We start from the raw sequence: 19517 nt of genomic DNA, 5'->3' as shown, positions 1-19517 counted from the left end.
TTTAAGTTAAGCTAACGTAGTTGGTCTCAATTAATTGTTGTATGTTTACAGCATTGAAATACTGTAATATAATACCAAAAAAGGAATAATGCTGCATTGGAGGGTCCTATCACTTCCTCGTCCAGTCAAATTCCTCTAACCTGAGATGTTATGATATGCTGTGATGCACGAGCCAGTGTTTGTTGATCATCTCGTGTCGTCTTTGCCTCCAGAGTTCAACGGAGAGCTTCTCCCAGAAGTTGTGGTTGGGGGTGGCGGCCACCAGCGTGTCTTTGTATCGGCAGGGAGAGGCCGAGGCCTTGGAGTCTTTTCCGTACGGGCAGATCTGTTCTTACGGCGTGTCCGACAGCAACACCTTCAAGATCACCGCGGCGGGGGGCCGGGACCTGCTCTTTGAGACCACCAAGGTAACAGCGCAAGCATTACAGTACATTACCACATCCATTCATACACTGTTAATGGATGGGAAACACTAGCATTCACTCTTGATTGTCTCTAACCAGGTGACATTAGTAAATCCAAACTGCTATACAAGCTGTACACTGACTACTCTAAAGTATATCCAAGATACTGCATCAAAATCTCATTGTGCTGCAAGATGGGAGCAAGAGAAGAACGTTGGCGTTGTGTTTGTGTTCCTCACAGCTGAGTGAGATCATGCAGCTGATGAACGCTTACTTCAACGCCGTCCGGCTCCAGCGAGGCAAAGGCGACGACTTCAAAATCTCAGACAGCACCGACGTCAGCTTCCGGCACACGCCTACGCCCGCCTTTTTGGAGCTGCCCTCGCATCCCGTCTGACGCGGGCGCCACCGAGCAACCAATCGCCATCTTCCTCATCCTCCTCGTCCTCCTCCTGGACAGGCAGGCCCGTGTGTCGTCCAGGAACTTTGCTGGAAGAGGCTGCTGAGGTGACACACACGACTTCCACGCGTGTCGGCGGCCATCTTCCTTCTCTCACGCTCACGGCGAGCGTCCATCCTGTTTCCTTAAGACCTTGCAGTACCTGGAAGTGTCTTGTGCAGCGAGTCATGTGACCTTGCAAAGTGCAAGCAGACGTTAAGCTAAGTCGTCGTGGCTGCTGTGGGAGCCAGGTTATTCAGATGATGCTGCTGCTGCTGCTGCTGCTGCTGCTGCTTCTTCTTTGGTCTTTTTTTTCCCTGCCCAGCTGACACGACTGATGACATCACAGCTCCTCATCCCCAAACTACAGTCACTTCATTAGGTACACCGGAATGAGAGCCAATACAAAAATGTCCTCTTTTTAATCCACATTTTTTTCATGGACACAGTCAGAGACGTATTCATCTATTATTATTATCAGACATTTATTTATTTTGCATGTATTATATAATACATATTTATTTATCATCTCATCACATGTGGGCGTAATATTACTGTTATCCTGCTTGTAGTTGGCACTGACATACTGCATCTTGTCGCGGCATATTATTCATTCATTCATGACACTGCTACTCATTCAAATAAAAATCAAAGAAATAATAATTAAAAAATTGAATGGATTTATCTGTTGAAAACTAATACAATTAATATTATTATTTAGATAATTCAATCTCAAATATAAATGATTTATAATCCCTTTATAAATCATTTAGAAGTATACCGTATATTTGTATTGATATTTTATCTAAATAATATATTTTTTTTCTGAATAAAAAATATGTTTTTAATTGGGTCAATATATGAATGCTATTAAAATAATGATAATTCTGTATCTATTCAGTAAGATATTTTTGTGATCATTTCATGATAATTCAAAAATGTCATTATAATGCAGTGCAGGGACTAAGGTGTTTTTTTTTGCAGTCAAAACTACAATCATGATAATCCACACGTGGTTAGATGAATATTATCTTTGTAAAGGCAGACCTTTTGTATTGGATCTCATTAGATGCTGACGCCCACCCTCTAATAAGGCCCAGGATGTTGTAGTAGAATTTATACTGTTTTGTTTTTTTTTTTCTCTTAAGTGGTAATGTCTTAAATGCAGACCCATTAGGATGACATTGGAGTCCTACCTTTTTTTTTTTGTTTTTTTACTGCTCAGGGGTCGTATTGACAAACAATAGGACAGTCCGGTGCAGACTAAATCCTGGACTTAAGTGAAACAGACTCCCCATTTGTAACAACACGGCTGTGAAATCTTCAACGTTGGGGATTTTCTGGAACCACTAATTTTTTTAAAACCCCCCCAGCAATTTCCCCGTGAAATTGTGACAAACGATGCTGCATTTTTGTCCCGTCACATTCGATGCCTTTAAGGGTCTTTCCTGCAGACAAGCAACTTCCACTTTATTATATTTTGAGCTTAATTAATTGGTTGTTGAATTGGTTAACATGTAATTATACATTTTTGTACAATTTACAAAAAAACGTCTGCTAGTATCCGATCACACAGCAAGTTAGGGACAATATATGATTTGTGGATATGACCCCAATATAAAAATCCTGTCCTTTTTTTTCATCTTTTTTTTTTTTTGTCTAAAGCCAAAGTTTTACCATAAGTGGGTTTCCACATGGACCAAAGATATTTTTTCATGTAAAAAAAAAAAAAAAAAAAGCCCCTAGTTTTCTATTGAACACTTTAATTGCATTAAATAGGACAATGCTTATTTGTGGAGCTCTAATGGTGCACTACCACCACATGTGATTCAGATCTTGTCACGCTTCTTCTTGGCTTCTTTTCCGACTGCAGCTGCAGGCAGCTCCGGGATTGCGTGTTGTTGCAAAAACAAACAAAAAAAACACCCCACAAAGTCAGTTTTTGTTTTATACAAAGCTTGTATGCTGCATGGTACCTCTTTGTTATCTAACGTGTGTGTGTCTATAGTTTATTGCACTATTTTCTTTTTTTAAACTAACTTGAAAGTGCAATAAAACAAATACTGTATGTAAGTAATAATAAAAACACCATTTTATCAGATGTTGAAGGATTGTTGATTGTTTAAGGCACCGTTGTTATAAAAGGTCAATGACTGGCACCAGCAGGAAGGTTGAAAGTTATCTCCCCCCTTGCGCTACAAAAAAAATACACAAAATACTAGAAAATGCCTTTATTTCACTTTTTTTTTTTACATTTTAAATAGGTCCATCAAGCAAAGTAACTATGAAACCTTTTAACACTCACTGGACACTTCATTAGGTACACCTGCACATCCAATGATCCATAAAAATGTGTATTTTCATTTTTAACTTCAATTAGCTGCACGAGAGGGTGAAAATACAGTATTAGAAACAGCCAAATATATTTTTCTGGTATCAGTTGACCTAATGAAATGTCATTTGAGTGTATGTGTGTTTATAATCACTGTCAGTGCAGATTACCTGTGAACCTGGTCTTATTTTATTTAAATAAAAAATACATTGTTCAAGCATGGACACCCATCATGCATCACCTCAACCCCACGTCTTGACCTGAGGCTACGCTTTTTGATAGGCTGCAGACGGTTCACAAGCCATCGGGAGCACACAAAAAAATATGGAAATGAACAAAAATGGGCAACAAAACCGGGAAACTCCACTACTACTGTTTAGCATAAAAGACATGTTATATTCAAGGTTGTGGTCTACATTACTGTGCAAAATGCTCTAAGACCTGTATGAGTCCTCTTATCCGCTGTTTTCCTGCATGATTGCTGTGGAAAAGGTCATTAAAGCGACAAAGCTAGGGGTGCACAGTGCTGCACGTGTGAATACAACAAGGAGGAGGAAGAGGAGTTACTGTTCCTGCGTGCCCCAGGAGATGTAGTCGGGCCGGGTGGCGGCGCTGTACTCATCCACCAGCTGCTGCACCACCTCGCGGGAGTTGTCCAGCTCGTCAAAGTTGTCCTTGAAGATGTCCTCCTTGCGGAACTGCTCCAGGAAGGCCTCACGTTTGCGCAGCTTGTCGTACTGACGGCACGTACGCTCGAACAGCTGCAAGGAGGAAAGACGGACAGAGTGACGTGACGTCCGCAGGGAGGAAATAAACTAAGTGGAGCTTCATGGAATCGTCTAGATGTTTCCTGCAGACGGGAAAAGGGGAAAAAGTCTGCTAACACTTACAGAGGAGATGCTGGTGTGATTGGCCATCATGAGGCCGCTGACTCTGTGGGCTGATGGCAGGTAGGGGGACTTCCTGGACAGCGCCACCTGGATGCTGGCAGGACCCCACGGGATGAAGCTGGCCAGTTTGCGCTCACGGATCCTTTGGAGGCTTTTGTGCACCTGTTAAATCAATCAATAATGTTAAAACGTTGTAGAAGACGAAGAATATGCTTGGTGGTACCTGAGTGGGGTCCACCTCCCCCTGGATGATGTTGAGGATGGCGATGTAGCAGTGGCTGGGCTGGCGCTCTCTGCCCGTGGACACCATCACGTTCTTGGGCTGCAGGAGCCTCCTCATCACGTCCAGCACGGTGGTCTTCCTCACGCTGGCCACCTGAGGTACAGTTGATTGGTTTTAACCATAATAATCCCGCATTTACTTTCATTAGCGTTGACTCACCGACTGGTCAGTGGTGAGCGGCGTGTAGCCCGTCATCAGGAAGTGGAGGCGCGGCGTGGGAATGAGGGAGGCGATGAGGCCGATGAGGTCGTTGTTCATGTAGCCCGGGTAGCGCAGCGTGGTGGTGCTTGCTGACATGATGGTGGACACCTGGGGGAGGGGAGGGGAGGGAGGCACACACGTTAGACACTTCATTAGGTACGCCCGCTATAGCTAAGAATTGGATGTAATATGTGGCAAAAATATCATCCAAATTGTAGAAAAGATACAATTTCTAGCCTAGTTTAAGACTGTGGTTCTCAACATGCGGGTCAGGACCTGAAAGTGGACCCACTCTGGGTGGGTTGGGGACAGTGATATAAAAATGACATTAAAATACTAAAAAACAGCAAACTTCATCTATGGGAAGTTGAGCTACAGAAACTCTGTGGGGAGCATTGTTCTCACCAGCATGGAAAGAGGAGTGCAGAACATTCAGCCACAGGTCGTCACATTGAAAATATGTGATTAGATTTTGTTATATTTTCTAATGTAATTTAATTTCCACTATACCACTTTTTAAAAATCCTTCATCCCATTGACACTTAATATTTACATATGTATATCAAGTAAAATTTAATTAAATACATTTAAATAATGAATCAATTTGTAAAATAGAATTTTAATATAATATGTATCATACATAACAACGTAGTACATTTACATTTAAATAGAGTGCATTAATATTATGATATATAATACATCCATTTAAAAACGATTTAAGTATAATACAATAAAGCAATTTAAAAATAAAAATTTAATACATAAAAAAATCATACAGTACATACATAAAAAAAATACAGTTAAAATAGTACATCAAATGTCACAATATTTGAATTGCATGATTATGATACAAAGTAAAAATCGCTGTTCAGTCTTTTGTCGACTTGTCTTTATTTACAATATTTGTTTGTATTCGTGTTCCTAAGTTTTCTGCAACCTGAAATACAAATAATTACATGTGCAAAAGTATATTTACGCTTAAAATGTGTTTCAGAAGAATCTGTTTATTATTTTTATATTTGTTATTATTTTATTCCTATTACTTTACTTATATATTTTATACTCATATTATTATTTAGTTTGCTTTGACTTCTCCCAGAACAAAGAAATACAAAGTTGAAGTGTATCCAAATAGAAGTGAGCACGCAAGCATCATTTTCAATTGCTTCAGGTTACTTTTAAGAAAGTCTATTTAAGGTAATTCAATTCTCTTAAGTTTTGGGTCTTTTTTGCTCACCAGCTGGTTGATCTGTGAGAAGGAAGGATTCTGGATGTGCAGGCGGTCTGTGGCGATGCGATTCAGAGCCGTGTTGTCCAGAACCACCTGATGAGCCACACAAAGATGACAGACGTGAGGACAAACATCCAAAAGAGATACCAAGAAGAAGAACTAAAAGGAGCATTCTTGGGTAGATGTTATCACAACGATACCACCACTAATTGAATCAGTCCCTGGAAGGAAATCTGGTCTGCTGGGAAAACACCAGTGAGGCTGTGCAACCATTCAAAGTTATCCTGGACACGCCAGACTGGCCTACCACTTCCGTTCTAAACGTTTATTGCAGCAGATTCCGAAACACAGCAGTGCGTTGCTGTCATGTAGAGGATCTTTGATGAGCATTTTGGCAGTAGCTCACCACGCAGTCGGCGTTCTGTGTGAGCCTCTTGAGCGTCAGCAGCGAGTTGTATGGCTGCACCACCACGTCGCTCATCTCGTCCTGGTTGGGGAAGACGGAGTACGTCTGCACCAGCTTCTTGGGGTACCTGCACACCCGCAAACCAAAGGACGGTTGGACCACACGGGGAAATGTTGTCGTTGTTTCAATAACGTGCGCATCGTGTCTTCACACCTGTCGTTCAGCTTCTCCAGCAGGTATGACCCCAGACCCGAGCCCGTCCCCCCAGCGATGGAATGACAGAGGACAAATCCCTGCAGGAGAGAATAAACAAACGAATAGAGTGCAGTACTTGGCTGCAACCAGCAAGGGCGCTGTTGCTTCAGACCGAGCTAAAGGAAGTTGAGCTACATGGTAGTTATCCTCTGGCTATACAAACGTGTGTGTGTGTGTGTGTGTGTGTGTGTGTGTGTGCGTGCACTTATTTAAATGAGAGTTGAATGAGGCTCCCCCAGGCCCGCCCTGTAATACCTGCCTTCCACTCGGCCCTTAGCTATTAGCACCGTGCTTATTACACACTGTTCCCTGCCAACATACACACGCTAGCCGGGCCCCACCTTGCACACAGTGTGGGGTCAGTGTGCCTTACAGGAAGTGCAGACATTAGTGAGGAAATGTGTGTTATTCTACGGAGGCTGGTAGCTAAAGAAAGAGCTAAGAATAATAGTGTATGGCGAGAGGGACTTTAAACACACGGACATTGTTTAACATGAGGAAGGCCGCACCGTGGTTCCTCACAATAAAAGATACTCAGCCTCAATTAGGTCAGGTGCCTCAGGTCAGGTGCGCAATTTCAGGCATGCTGTCAAAACTCATAGCTTGCCTCGAGACTGTCGCTTCCGTCTGCCTCCCGGTCAATGATGTCGAATATGTCCTCTTGGATTTTTTTCCCCTAAAGAGACAGAGAGGTCAAATAAGTCAGATATGAAATGTGTCCATTCATGTGATCTCCAGAGATCCACCTGCGAGTATCCGCTGGCCCAGTTGTTCCCGGCACCTCCGCCGTGCTCCGACAGGTAAATGTTCTCCGGGTTGTACAGGTTAGCGTAGGGGGAGTTGAGGATGGAGTGGATCACCCTGGGCTCCAGGTCCAGGAGGACGGCACGGGGGATGTAGTGCTCGTCATCGGCCTGCACGTTCACATAAACAAGGTGGGGGGATTTTAATGCATATGGTGGTGTTTGCAGTTTACTGGTGAAACCACAACCATTCCCCTTCATTAAAAACTAAGAACGAGACTCAATGCAACCGTCGCCTGGCGACACCTGGTGGCATATTGTGTTTTTGCACCCAAAGGCACTTTATCTTTGTCACAGACATATTTTTACACAGCTTTTTTCCCCAAGTCTGGATTTAAAAGCCATGACAAAAATGTGCAGCGCATACCTGATAGAAGAACACATCCTTTCTGTCGGTCCCTTCAGTGGCAAACTCCTCAACGATCCCCTCTGGACTGATGCCATGCTCTGCGCACAGCTGCTTCCAGAACTCAAAGCCGACTGCAACAAACAAGGACTTTTACAGTCGATGTTGCGTTACTGTAACATTGCGCGTAGCATTAACATAGAATCGTGCTTTTCTTAAATCAAGTCATAACATTGGCTGCTGTCATATTGCACTACACAGATACGTTATCTGCTAGGTGACATTAGCATTCACCCATTACTGTTGTACGTATTGGCAGTGTTTTACTACGTTTTAAGGATGCTGTTTACTAGCTGCTTTGGTGACAGCATTTTGGTCACGTCACCGTATGACCAAAACAGACCTACCGATCTCAACTAGCTAGCATAACTACACCTAGCCACTGTGTTTTGCTGTAAATTGTAAAACAATGTATCTATACACGTACTTTGATTCCCGCACTGTCCAAGTTGTAGTGTTATGATTTCCCTGGGCATCTTCAAGTCTTCGTTGGCACCTTTCGGTAGCTACAGCTAGCTGCGTGCTAGCTAAATGTATGGGCTGCAGCTTCCCGCTTGGTTTTTCTTCGTCTCAACAGTAAAAGTGACGCAGCGCCCCTTCAGGTTAAAATTGGTAAATGCTGAAATGTTATCGGGCGATCAAAAACGAAGTTCGGCACTCTTTTCGAAATTATTTCATTTTCATTTATATATTTTAACAGCGACGCATTATCTGCGTCACTGTGGTGTATAAATGACAAAGCATCGCCTTTTAAAATTTTGTATTTTATTTTGTTGGCGGAAGTGTTCGGCAACTTCCTGCTAGTAAAGGCGAATACAAAACAAAGCATTTACACGTGAAAAGAAAGATTGCTGTGAAACTCAAGATGGTAGAGGACTTTTAGACTCATGAAAAACCCCTAACGTTGTGTCTAAATTAAAACTTTGAACATTGTATTTATTTTGTTGCTCCATACTTGATGTATATTCCTCCTCTTTCTATGCCTTTGTCATTTGTTAGTCGTATTTCTTGTTTTTTTAAATGTAATGTTCAACAAATATGTTATTTAAAAAAACGCATTAATTTCGTACGCACAGTAGTGTTCCTTTGGAGATCGATATAAAAGCCTACTCGGTTTGGGTAGCAGACAGTGTAATACATGTTATAATATATTTTAACAGGAAATAAAATAACACTACAGTATTTTGCTTCGTAGTCTTGAGTTGTGTTGCGTTCACGTGTTATACGAATTGGTCCGTTTAAGGATTCGAAAATGAATATTTTGTTCGATGATGGAAGATCTTGATAAACCACCTTGGTGGAAATATATTTTTATTCAAAATGAACATACATTATAAATAAAATCTTTACAATTTAATAAGAATCGCCACTCCCGTATACGTCTACGGTGTGAGCATAGGTACGTATTTTTCTTCATTGTCTCAAATGCACCATGCCACTTTGGTCCACAGCGCGTTCTGATTGGTCGAGAGAGGGCTGAGACAAACAGCTTACGCCATATTTCCAGTTGAACGACAAGAGCTCTCTACGTGCGAAAATGCTTAAATAGTAAGTGTCAGCTCATTTTACACACTTCCCACAACGGCTTTGATCACATTTACTCTTCTAATATCGTCAGGTGACTTCTCTCAAGACAGTGTGTCTATGATATTGCTTACGTAGCTTCCTTCAAATCCGTTAGCTTGCTGTGTTGCTTAGTAGCTCACGCTGCTTATCTTGCTAGCATGTTACCTCGCTGCACTTAATTGAAAGTGTTTCTTTTCTCTCACACCGTTGTTTGTTTGTATGGACACAAAAGATGGCGCACATCGGTGCAATGGAAGACGCGTCCTCGGTGGACAGCGCTGGCCAGCCGGGTACGAGTGCTACTGGCCCGCTCCGAAGTCGACCGTGCACCCGCGAGAGAGACGCCCAGGTGAGGGCTGTCAAAGCCGCCCTTCAGTCCAAGCTGGGTCCCTACGAGCCGCTACTGACCTACCTGCAGTCGGTGCTGGTGTGGGAGAGACCCGTCCAGTGTGTGCTTCTCTATGGTGTGGTCAACGTTGTCTTTTGGTGAGTATGGACAGTCAACTGTTGGCGGGTAGCAGTATTGTCCTCCACAACATTAGGCACACGTGCACAATCATCCCATAGAAGACCAAAAAGTATAGTCAGGATTAAAGTCATATGTTGACAATTGAAAACAGACAAAGATCCCTTGTAATCGGGGTTGTCAGTCAAATCAAATCATGCAGGTAGTAACATTTATATTTTTTGTATAAATTTTGTAAAAAGATAAAATAAAAAAAGGCTAAAAGCATATTCACAGACAAAATATTGTGTTATTATTAGTTATTAGTACCGACATTTAAGCTGATTAGTTTTACATTGTGTCTTTTTTCTTTATTGCTCTGTTTTTTGTTTAATTTTATTTTTATAAAGCCCTGTGGGCCAATAAAAAAAACAAAAAAAAACAACAATCCACTGGACATAAATGGCCCCCGGGCCACATTTAGACACCCCCGCTCTCATAGAGGGTGTCCAGGGTGCAGCATGGGAATCATTTGCGACCTGCAGCTTTTTTTTTTTTTTTTTAAACAAAACAAAAACATTGGGGAAAAAGGGTTGAAGCGATACTAATTAAAAAAAAAAAAAATACACAACTTATAAAGAATGTTGACCTTAGATTGGTAATGGTTTAATTTTATTTGAACGTGCATACAAGTTACAGTGGAATACATCACATAGTACAATTCACAGTTCCACATGTCCAAAAGGAGTAGGAAGAAGCAAAGCTTATTTAATCCTCGCCCCCCCATCCGTTTCACGTCTGTTGCTGCACATTTATTCACTTCCTGTATTTCATATGTGGTCTTTTTTATTTTCTTTATTCAATATTGAGTATTTCTCACCACCTTATGTTGTATAATAATTTATTAATGTGAGATTTCCAGCTCATTTTTTTCATCTATTATGATGGCCAAAAAATGAATTTTCATTCACCCTTTCAATGTCCGCACCGTCAATTTGTATTTGCACGCGCATGTCCTTTCTGCTATTACTCAATAGCATTATTTTTAGTTTTACTTATGTTGAAGGATAATCTATTTTTATCAAACCGTCTTTTTAATATGGCCACTTCATCTCTGACTTTTTAAAATTAACTCTTGTGTGCTTTCCCCAGAACAAAAGCAGTGGTATCATCCGCAAATAATACTAACTTTTAAGTCTTTTGTCACTGACAGAGTTATAGATTGTTTTTTGATTATTTTATTTTATTTTTTGCAACCTCCAGCTTGTTTGTTTTTTATGGGCATGAGGCACATTCTAAAAATAAAATAAAGGAAAAAAAAAACAGCAAAAATGGGAACAAACTAAAAATGTAACAAGAAAAAGTACATGTGCTTGATACTGCTAAGACTAATATAATAACAGTTTGCCAGCTCAACTTATGAACTGAGGTGGAGGGTTGCTCTGATGTCATTTATGGGCTGAATTTGAACAGTCATGCCTTTTTTAAAAGAACATTTTTTAGAGGCTGTAAGAGTGCGACAACAGTAGTTTGCATTATTTAGTTGTTTTGTCCAGTCCTTGTGTGTGTCTAAACCTAATTTTCCACATCTTTGCACATGACTAACCCCAATTAAAGGCCTGATTATGCCAACACATTCTTTTGTCAGGTTAATCTCTGCCACTGTAGCCTTGCAACCCTTAGAATAAAATCAGTGTATTTGGTTCAATGTCTGCACAAGGATGACTTAAATACGGATCATGAATAGGAATAAACTTGAAAATAAAATACTATGGCATAGAAGAAAAAGGATGTTGGATCGGCTAGAAGACCCATTTTGTGTGCAGATCTCTTATCACGCATTGATAAGAGCTTCTTTGAAGTCTTAAATGTAAAGATGGATGGTAACAGAAGTCCATACTTGTCCAATTGAATGCAATATTCTGAAATGGTATTTACTTGAATCCAAAATATGCATGACATACATTGTAAAATGACCTTTTTAGAAGCGTATTTGTCTTTGCCCCATCAAAATAATACAAATACTGTAGAAAGAATACCCCTCCAGACCAAAACGTGTTGTGTAATTTCTTCTGGGTGGTGGCTAACACACGCTGGGCCAGATTGCCACCTTATATAACACACTCAGATGATTTTCTATTCATTTGGAACAATTGGCGTATTCTCCTGCAGGTTCTTTGCGCTGACGTCGCTACGTCTGCTGTTCCTGCTGGCTTCTGGCCTCGCTCTGCTGGTCGGTGTGGACACCTGGAGGAACCAGATCTGGCCCAAGCTTAGAGGTGCTTAAATGTCCCTTGTGCGGACTGTTTATCTTTCCATGTTTTTGTCTTGTTATATTTAGACCTGTCTCCGCACCCACCCACCCACCCCAGCAACAAAACAAGTCTTTTATCAGAAGAGATAAGCCAGCAGTTGGCAGCCCCACACCCTGGACCGCACCAGGGATTTGTCTTTCACCTCCAGCAGTTAATCACTTGCTTCTAAACTTGCCTCTCGTAGCGAAGCAGGTGCCCCCCTCCAAGATTAATCAGGCCTATTTTTGGATAGGAGATAAATGGAACATCCACGACAAATCTGCAACTTTATCCAACACACTTTCAACTTTGGATAAAAAATTTAAAAAAAGACGACAACAACATCACGAGCAGATGATTTGTGAGCTAACGCATGATTTCTCTCTCTTCCTCGCAGCAAAAAGCATGGAAGAATTGGAAAGCGAGAGGTTGGTCATCCTAGTCCTGTTCTATTCTGTTTAATGTGGAAGATGTGACGTGCTTACATGGCATACGCCCCGTTTGTGTAGCTGGAGCCTGGTGCAGCCCGGAGTCCTCAGCGTGCCGGAACTGTGTCACCACATCGCCGAGGCCTGGGTCAGCGGGGCGGTTCTCGCGTCCGCCGCGATGCAGTTCAAGCGACACAACCCCGGCAGGGTGAGGACGACCAGAACAGTGTAGCTAAATAAGCGGGGGTGCAACGGTATGTGTATTTGGAAATGTGTACCGAGTTCCCACACAGCACACATTAAGTGAAGGACAGGAAGTGGAACTGCATCATGAAGTAATTTGCATAATTGGCCGTGAGTGTTTGCGTGTGACCACGTAAAAGGGAGCTTTTTGGTTTGTGTCATAAGAAATGTGTGACATTGTGATGTCACACATTTAACAACAGAACATGAAGGTACTGAAGGTATTGACTTGAGCATGAGCACGTTAGTATCGGGTGAATTTGTGATGCATTACAGCGTGCAGGTGTACCTAATGTTGTGTCCATAGCCAGTGTGCTTTGCTTTGCAGTTTTGCATCCTGACATTCAGCTTCTTCTCCTGTTTGGCCGCGACGGGATACTACATTCCAGGATTGGTGCTCTCCTACTTGGCGGGTGAGTGCGAGCAGCTTCCCATCCAGCGCAGCTCGTCCACGTCTGCTCCTATAACACATTCGCTAATGCTGAAAAGTGATCTTGTCTTAGTGAGGGGAATAAAGCATGCAGATTTTCAAACAGGTCAGATGTGGATGGAGATGCTACCAAGTGCTCTAAGAAGTCTCCTTGTGGTGACGTTTTGAGTGATCATTTTGTACTTTCTTCTTGAAGTGTTGGTGACGCTGCTGACCCCTCTAGCGGTCTACCACAGGCTCTTCCAGCGTGTGCTGGTGAAGCTGGAGCCGGTCCTGCAGCGGCTGGACTTCAGCGTTCACGGGTACATGATGTCAAAGCCCTTGGACAACCAGTGTAAGTAGCCCATAGCCGTATTCCTGTCATGTCAAGTGAAGATCTTTTCCTTTCATGAAAGTCAAGCATCTCTGTGCATCGTCTCTGCAGTCCTGCGCTTGCCTCTGCATGGCGTCATCACAAGGGACGGCAGCGACAGCGAGGAGGAGCTGGCTGAATTTTGCCCCAAGGTCAGTCTGCATCCAGCGCATCTCAGCATGTGTACACAACTACACGGGTGCACATTTTTTACACTTAATTAGCAGAAAAATCACAATTCACATTAAAAAAAAAAGCATTCATGGCCTGCAGAGTGCATGCCGATTCTACAGGGGGCGCTATAACACTTAACCGTAATGCCACTGAAGCCTGGCAGAAGATGGCAGTAATGGCAAATTGGGGGAAAAATATATAAAAAAATAAAGATAAATAAAAATCAGCTGAACAAAACACTATGACACATAGAAACAAAGTACATGAAAATTATAGTGCAATAATGGATGGAAGGACAAAATCAATGTGTGAAATACTACTGATTAAAAATAGCCATCTTTGACCGTGTGGCGTTAGTTTTTATTGTCATTATTTTTAGTTTTGGTTGTTTGTGTTCAAACCGATAAGAAGTGAAAGTAGCAAGCTTTCATTGACATACAAAGGTTTGCATGAGTCTTCTCTCCTGTCTTCCAGTTTGATGACAACGTTGTTGCGAAGGAACTCGCTCTGACCGACTCTGAGCACTCTGACGCAGAGATTTCCTACACTGACAACGGGACATTTAACCTCTCGCGAGGCCCGACGCCGCTCACGGAGGGCTCTGAGGGTGAGTTTGCTCTCGCTGCTCATTTTAGTGAACTGTTATTCATTAGGGATGTGCAAGTATTGAATGAATTTTTGACTGAATCGGGGCTCATGGGTACCTGTGGTTGTTAACTCGTTCACCTGCTCACCCAAGTCGGGGGAACCTGTTGCGCATGTGAGTTTTTTACACTGTGTTTTACAAGTCACTTGCGTGAATCGAGTACCCGATTCCCTTCAGTGAGTGACTCATAGAAACTGGAGTCAGTAAAAGGAATCGAGTTGTTCTTTTTTTTCCAGATCTGGACAGACACAGTGACGCCGAGGAGTCGTTCGCTCAGGATCTCCCAGATTTCCCCTCAATCAATCCTGACGCCACCCTGATGGACGATGACGACGACACTAGCATCGGTCTGCCTAGTCTGGGTCCGTCCGGGCTGCACAGTCACCGTGCTTCCATGCTGGATGTGGACGCCCACCTGGACTCGGACCAGGAGGATCTGGATGCGGAACTCTCCCTCAGCGGCCTGCCGCCCGCCTCCAGCTTCACGGACGACTTGGCTGGCGTCATCGCCAGCAACATGATCCAGGCGGCGCTGGTGGGCGCCATGCAGCCCCGACGCGCCGCCACCCAGCGAAGGCAAGCCCCCCCTAGGGCGGCGGCCCACCGCCGGAGCTACCGCAAGCAGTCCAGCTCTGAGATGGACACAGACTTGGACGCGGAGGACTTTGAAATGCTGGATCAGTCTGAACTGAGCCAGATGGATCCACTTACAGAAGGACGGGGAGGACACGGGGAAGGTCAGGGGTCCAACTTCCTGTCCAACCTGCTGGGTAAACAACAGTAACAAAGTGTGTGAGTGTTTTAGTAAAAAAGATATTTTAATGTTTCAGCCCCGCCTTTCTGGTCAGCATTATCACTGTGATGTCCTTATTCATCAGCAGTTCCCCAGCGGAGCGACAGGAAGAACTATTGATGTACTCATGAATAACCAGCTTTTTTTGGAGTCATGTCCCAGTCTCGGACAAAAGAGGGCTATTGATTAACTTTGGGACCAAATCTAACATTCCCACTGGAGCCATCCTTGTTGCTGTCCCAACACTTTTTATTTACAAACCATTGGACAACTTGTGCTGGAGATTTTTTTTTAGTTATCTGCTGTTTCCCAAAGCTGCACTTATTTTAGACGACAATCTTATTTGGTTTTCCACAAATGAAAGATGCAGCCGAGTAGTTACAGGCGCAGCTCAGTATATTAGAATACTGATATAAGCTACTGACTTTGGGGGTTTTATTAGCTGTAAGCCATAACCATCAAAATGTTAATGCATTCTTGAAAATAAAAAATATTAATTTTCAAAGATGTTATAATTGATTTAGATATACTTGTATACTTAAAAAAGATAAAAACTAGTTAGCCGCAGGCTTTTGTCCCAATCTTTTTTTGTGTGTGTCCAAGGTGAGATCCTTTTTGCTGTGTGGCGATAAATATTCAACATTTCTTTCCCTTTTCTTGCCTTTTTAAATGACAGTGTTGACGCAGCCCAATCGTTTATCATCATTCATGTGGTAGTATTCTAATTGGGGATGGGTTTACATGGGCGTAACGTCTGATTATTCTAGTTTGTGAAAGTGGCCCGTTGAGCTTTCTAGTCAGTCGTACAGTATATTTAAAAGAAATGAGCCACCGCTTTCTGAAATCACAATTCTAGACTCTCAAGGTGTGCTTTGAGGAGCAGGATAATAGTGCACAATAAAACCGCTGGACTCACTTTCAAGCTCGTGAATAATAAGGTGCGACTTTTAATTGTTAGGATTTGTCTGATGGGTAAGTGTGTTATTTTCTTCTCTGCGGTTGTTTTTTGTATGTTTTAATGTGCAAAATTATATTGAATAAACTTTTCAGGAAGTACACTGTGGGTAAATTTTCCTGTCCTATCTTAGTTAATTCTGTATATTCACAGAATCATTGTTGTCAACAGTATTAGGGGGTGCACCGTTCCTGGAGGTACTGCAATACCAGGTCGATGCGTGGAGTGGACGGAGCAAGCCCCTATTCCATCTCCCAGTTCCAAAAATCAATTTAATATATGGTCCCCGGATAGGGGACGTATCAGATATTAAACTGATAAGAACAGATTTTTTTTTTTTTTTTAACGTGTTTATTGTCACTGTTACAAAAAATTTACCACATTTCAAAACATTCCCAGTTTTGTCCCCAAATATTTTATTTTCAGGTTGTGAAAGAACACAACATTTATGTGAGAGAGTGGCGCAAGAGGAAGCGACTGGTAAGGTTGACTTTAAAGCGGCGTTTACACTTGCACGCATTTTGTCCCGGCAGTGGTACGCAATTTTGCGTGCCAGTCAGCAGACTGGTAACCAAATGTCAAGTATGTGTAAACTGTGCAGGGCTGCGTGCCAGTTTGCAAAGAACATTTTGGAAGGTCCTAAATTTGTGGCGAGCATAATTTCCATGAACTAGTGGTGAATGCAAGGTGAACGCATCGCATCGTGTGCAAACAATGCGGGCGGTGCGTATGAAAGCGTGCCTCATTCACATGAAGGGGTTCACTTTTCCACCACCTCTTAGAGCAAGTCAGGGACATTCTCAAGTCATTGCTGCAGCCTCTTGGATCTTCCTTGTCATGTTCTGTTAAGTGATCATAATGGCCAAAGCAATGTGTTCTAGTCAGCAGTTCCCTCCCCCACACTGTCTTTTTTTCCTCGTTTAGTAGAAGCAGGATAGTAGTGCACAATAGAAGTCACTTTGAAGCTTGTGAAGAATAATAACGTGCACTGACTTTAAATTGCTGGGCTTTGTCTGATGGGTAAGTGTGTTGTTTTCTTCTCTGTGGTTTTTTTGTATGTTTTAATGTGCAAAATGCTAATTGAATATATTTTTCAACCTGAAGGAAGTATACTGTGTGTAATCATATCTGTATACATTCTGGTAAATCTTGAGCGTATTTAATATTCTCCTTTATTATCATCAACAGTATTAGGGAGTGCACCGTTCCTGGAGGTACTGCAATACCAGGTCGATGCGTGGAGTGGACGGAGCAAGCCCCTATTCCATCTCCCTGTTCCAAAAATCAATTTAATATATGGTCCCCGGATAGGGGACGTATCAGATATTAAACTGATAAGAACAGATACTACACTTGATCTTAGCCAAAAGGCCGAGAAGCGATACTTACCGAAAAAAAAGGGACAGAGGTGATTCTGGACGCAACAAACTAAAGTGACGGTTACACTCACGCCAAACATCACCGTCAAGCATCAGTACGCCAAACAACAACTATACACATTATAACTAATAAAATGTGCAAGGACGTTGGTTTTCGTACTTTAGATGACTGAAATCTTTGCGAATTGCTTGTTTTGTCAAGATCACGTGGTTCCCATTGGTCCAATAGGAAGGGGCGGTAAACTTTTCATACAACCGCATCAAAGGAGTCTTATATGCCCAACAAAAACAATGAACAGTCAATACAAAACACAAACGTTGGTCTTACAATGTTGCAAAAAGCAAAGCAGCCGCGCGGTTAACATTTAATACACACAAGTACCGAGACCGCCAAGTCATACTACTTCCGGTTTCTTACTCATTCCACCCCGACAGTAACGCGACCGCCACCCAGTGATGCGGAGTGTCAACTACATCATTAAAATGACATATAAAACACACACAGTACAACAAAGTTCGTACAACAGAAGCACGTAGCAGTTATTGGGCTAACGTGGAGTGGAGGATCCACAGAAAGATGAGTGGTGAAATACATCACGTCAATTCGTCAGGTATGCGTTGATTGTTAAAGCAAAACAGGAGAGTCTAGTCAACAAAATGTTCTGCGCTATTGATAAAAGGTAAGCAAGGGCGACACCTAGCCTCGAATACTGCAAACTACATCAAGTGGTCATACAAACCCCACAGTATTTTTTGCTGAAAGTTAAAATACGTGCAATTTACGGTAAACTATTTAAACATGAGTTAACAGGTGTGCTTAATATGCTAAAAGTGAGTTAAAACGCCCGCGGCTTTGCTTAAAATGCGTAAAATATGTCATAAGCCAACACGGCAGTCGTAGGCTCTGAGTAGTACGAGCGCTCACTCTGTATTTATTTCCAATAGAAGAAAGGCGTTTCAGCTACGACGAGAAACTTATGTAAGTGTGATACATCTTCTGCATAGACGATTGTTTTGGATGCATGATTTGTGCGCCAAACTCAGTTGGGAAAGAAAGCGGAAGAGACAGAGGACGAGAAGGAAATGAGTAAAAAGGATAACGGTAAGTAGTGTATGTTTTTTTTGTAGCAAGCTTAGTTTGGTATAGTGTAGACGTTTTAGTCAGGACGTTAACCACTAATGTTACGTGCACTTAGCATTCCCACTCAAGTGTCTGAAGAGAATGTGTCATTTCCAGTTATTTCCCATGATGGGTGTGCTGTTTTGTTGCAGAACTGAAGGAGCTCAACAGCAGCCTTACCACAGAAGAAATGATGTCAGAGATGGGGAGGCTGAAAGAAGAGTGTTCATCAAGCCGCGAGCGCCTGAAGAATATAAAGTCCGCCAGCAATCACGTCACACCAGAGGAAAAAGAGAAGGTACCAAAAGGGTTTTTTTTTGTTTTAAAAATGACCAGTTGTGAGTTGATGGTGAAATATTACCTGTCCAGTTTCTAATGGAACAAATCATTTGTACTTTACTGTTTTTTTGCAATTTGTAATTCCCAGTTTTGTCCCCAAATATTTTATTTTCAGGTTGTGAAAGAACACAACATTTATGTGAGAGAGTGGCGCAAGAGGAAGCGACTGGTAAGGTTGACTTTAAAGCGGCGTTTACACTTGCACGCATTTTGTCCCGGCAGTGGTACGCAATTTTGCGTGCCAGTCAGCAGACTGGTAACCAAATGTCAAGTATGTGTAAACTGTGCAGGGCTGCGTGCCAGTTTGCAAAGAACATTTTGGAAGGTCCTAAATTTGTGGCGAGCATAATTTCCATGAACTAGTGGTGAATGCAAGGTGAACGCATCGCATCGTGTGCAAACAATGCGGGCGGTGCGTATGAAAGCGTGCCTCATTCACATGAAGGGGTTCACTTTTCCACCACCTCTTAGAGCAAGTCAGGGACATTCTCAAGTCATTGCTGCAGCCTCTTGGATCTTCCTTGTCATGTTCTGTTAAGTGATCATAATGGCCAAAGCAATGTGTTCTAGTCAGCAGTTCCCTCCCCCACACTGTCTTTTTTTCCTCGTTTAGTAGAAGCAGGATAGTAGTGCACAATAGAAGTCACTTTGAAGCTTGTGAAGAATAATAACGTGCACTGACTTTAAATTGCTGGGCTTTGTC

The 19517-nt window shown here is 42.4% G+C and overlaps 3 protein-coding genes, 1 non-coding gene and 1 pseudogene across 5 annotated transcripts in view; 2 read left to right on the top strand and 3 right to left on the bottom strand.

The window, feature by feature from the left end:
- plekhh3 (pleckstrin homology, MyTH4 and FERM domain containing H3) overlaps nucleotides 1–4442 on the top strand; it is a 38164-nt gene extending 33722 nt beyond the window's left edge. Inside the window, exons 12-13 of the mRNA XM_054759508.1 lie at nucleotides 213–407; nucleotides 646–4442. Coding sequence (XP_054615483.1) covers nucleotides 213–407; nucleotides 646–801 — 351 coding nt within the window. The 3' untranslated portion in view covers nucleotides 802–4442. The remainder of the gene's footprint in view (nucleotides 1–212; nucleotides 408–645) is intronic.
- On the bottom strand, nucleotides 3060–8244 carry tubg1 (tubulin, gamma 1). The gene is made up of 11 exons (XM_054759509.1): nucleotides 8078–8244; nucleotides 7612–7724; nucleotides 7188–7355; nucleotides 7049–7117; nucleotides 6400–6479; nucleotides 6187–6313; nucleotides 5787–5873; nucleotides 4508–4657; nucleotides 4289–4441; nucleotides 4066–4227; nucleotides 3060–3936 (listed from the first exon to the last, which is right to left on the bottom strand). The coding sequence occupies exons 1-11, from the start codon at nucleotides 8124–8126 to the stop codon at nucleotides 3739–3741; spliced, it is 1356 nt and encodes a 451-aa protein (XP_054615484.1). The 5' UTR covers nucleotides 8127–8244; the 3' UTR covers nucleotides 3060–3738.
- Nucleotides 8245–9098: 854 nt separating this feature from the next.
- On the top strand, nucleotides 9099–16074 carry retreg3 (reticulophagy regulator family member 3). Of its 2 annotated transcripts, none has more exons than XM_054760723.1 (10): nucleotides 9099–9198; nucleotides 9449–9702; nucleotides 11834–11940; nucleotides 12353–12383; nucleotides 12465–12591; nucleotides 12955–13039; nucleotides 13253–13390; nucleotides 13481–13560; nucleotides 14057–14189; nucleotides 14465–16074. In XM_054760723.1, exons 2-10 carry the CDS (start codon nucleotides 9449–9451, stop codon nucleotides 15010–15012), a joined length of 1503 nt encoding a protein of 500 aa, XP_054616698.1. In that variant the 5' UTR covers nucleotides 9099–9198; the 3' UTR covers nucleotides 15013–16074. The 2 variants fall into 2 exon arrangements, with proteins under 2 accessions (XP_054616698.1, XP_054616699.1); XM_054760724.1 differs by having other exon boundaries at nucleotides 9171–9268.
- Nucleotides 16075–16151: 77 nt separating this feature from the next.
- Nucleotides 16152–16352, bottom strand: LOC129171800 (U2 spliceosomal RNA; annotated as a pseudogene).
- An 816-nt stretch (nucleotides 16353–17168) lies between these two features.
- On the bottom strand, nucleotides 17169–17359 carry LOC129171799 (U2 spliceosomal RNA). Its single transcript, XR_008566832.1, has one exon. It is a non-coding gene; the product is annotated as a U2 spliceosomal RNA (small nuclear RNA).
- Between the last annotated feature and the right edge of the window lie 2158 nt (nucleotides 17360–19517).

This window comes from Dunckerocampus dactyliophorus, chromosome 18 (genome assembly GCF_027744805.1).
Source record: "Dunckerocampus dactyliophorus isolate RoL2022-P2 chromosome 18, RoL_Ddac_1.1, whole genome shotgun sequence".
In the NCBI taxonomy this organism is placed as follows: Eukaryota; Metazoa; Chordata; class Actinopteri; order Syngnathiformes; family Syngnathidae; genus Dunckerocampus; species Dunckerocampus dactyliophorus.
Note: the sequence above shows the minus strand (reverse complement) of the source record. Positions and strands in the feature narration are given on the sequence as shown.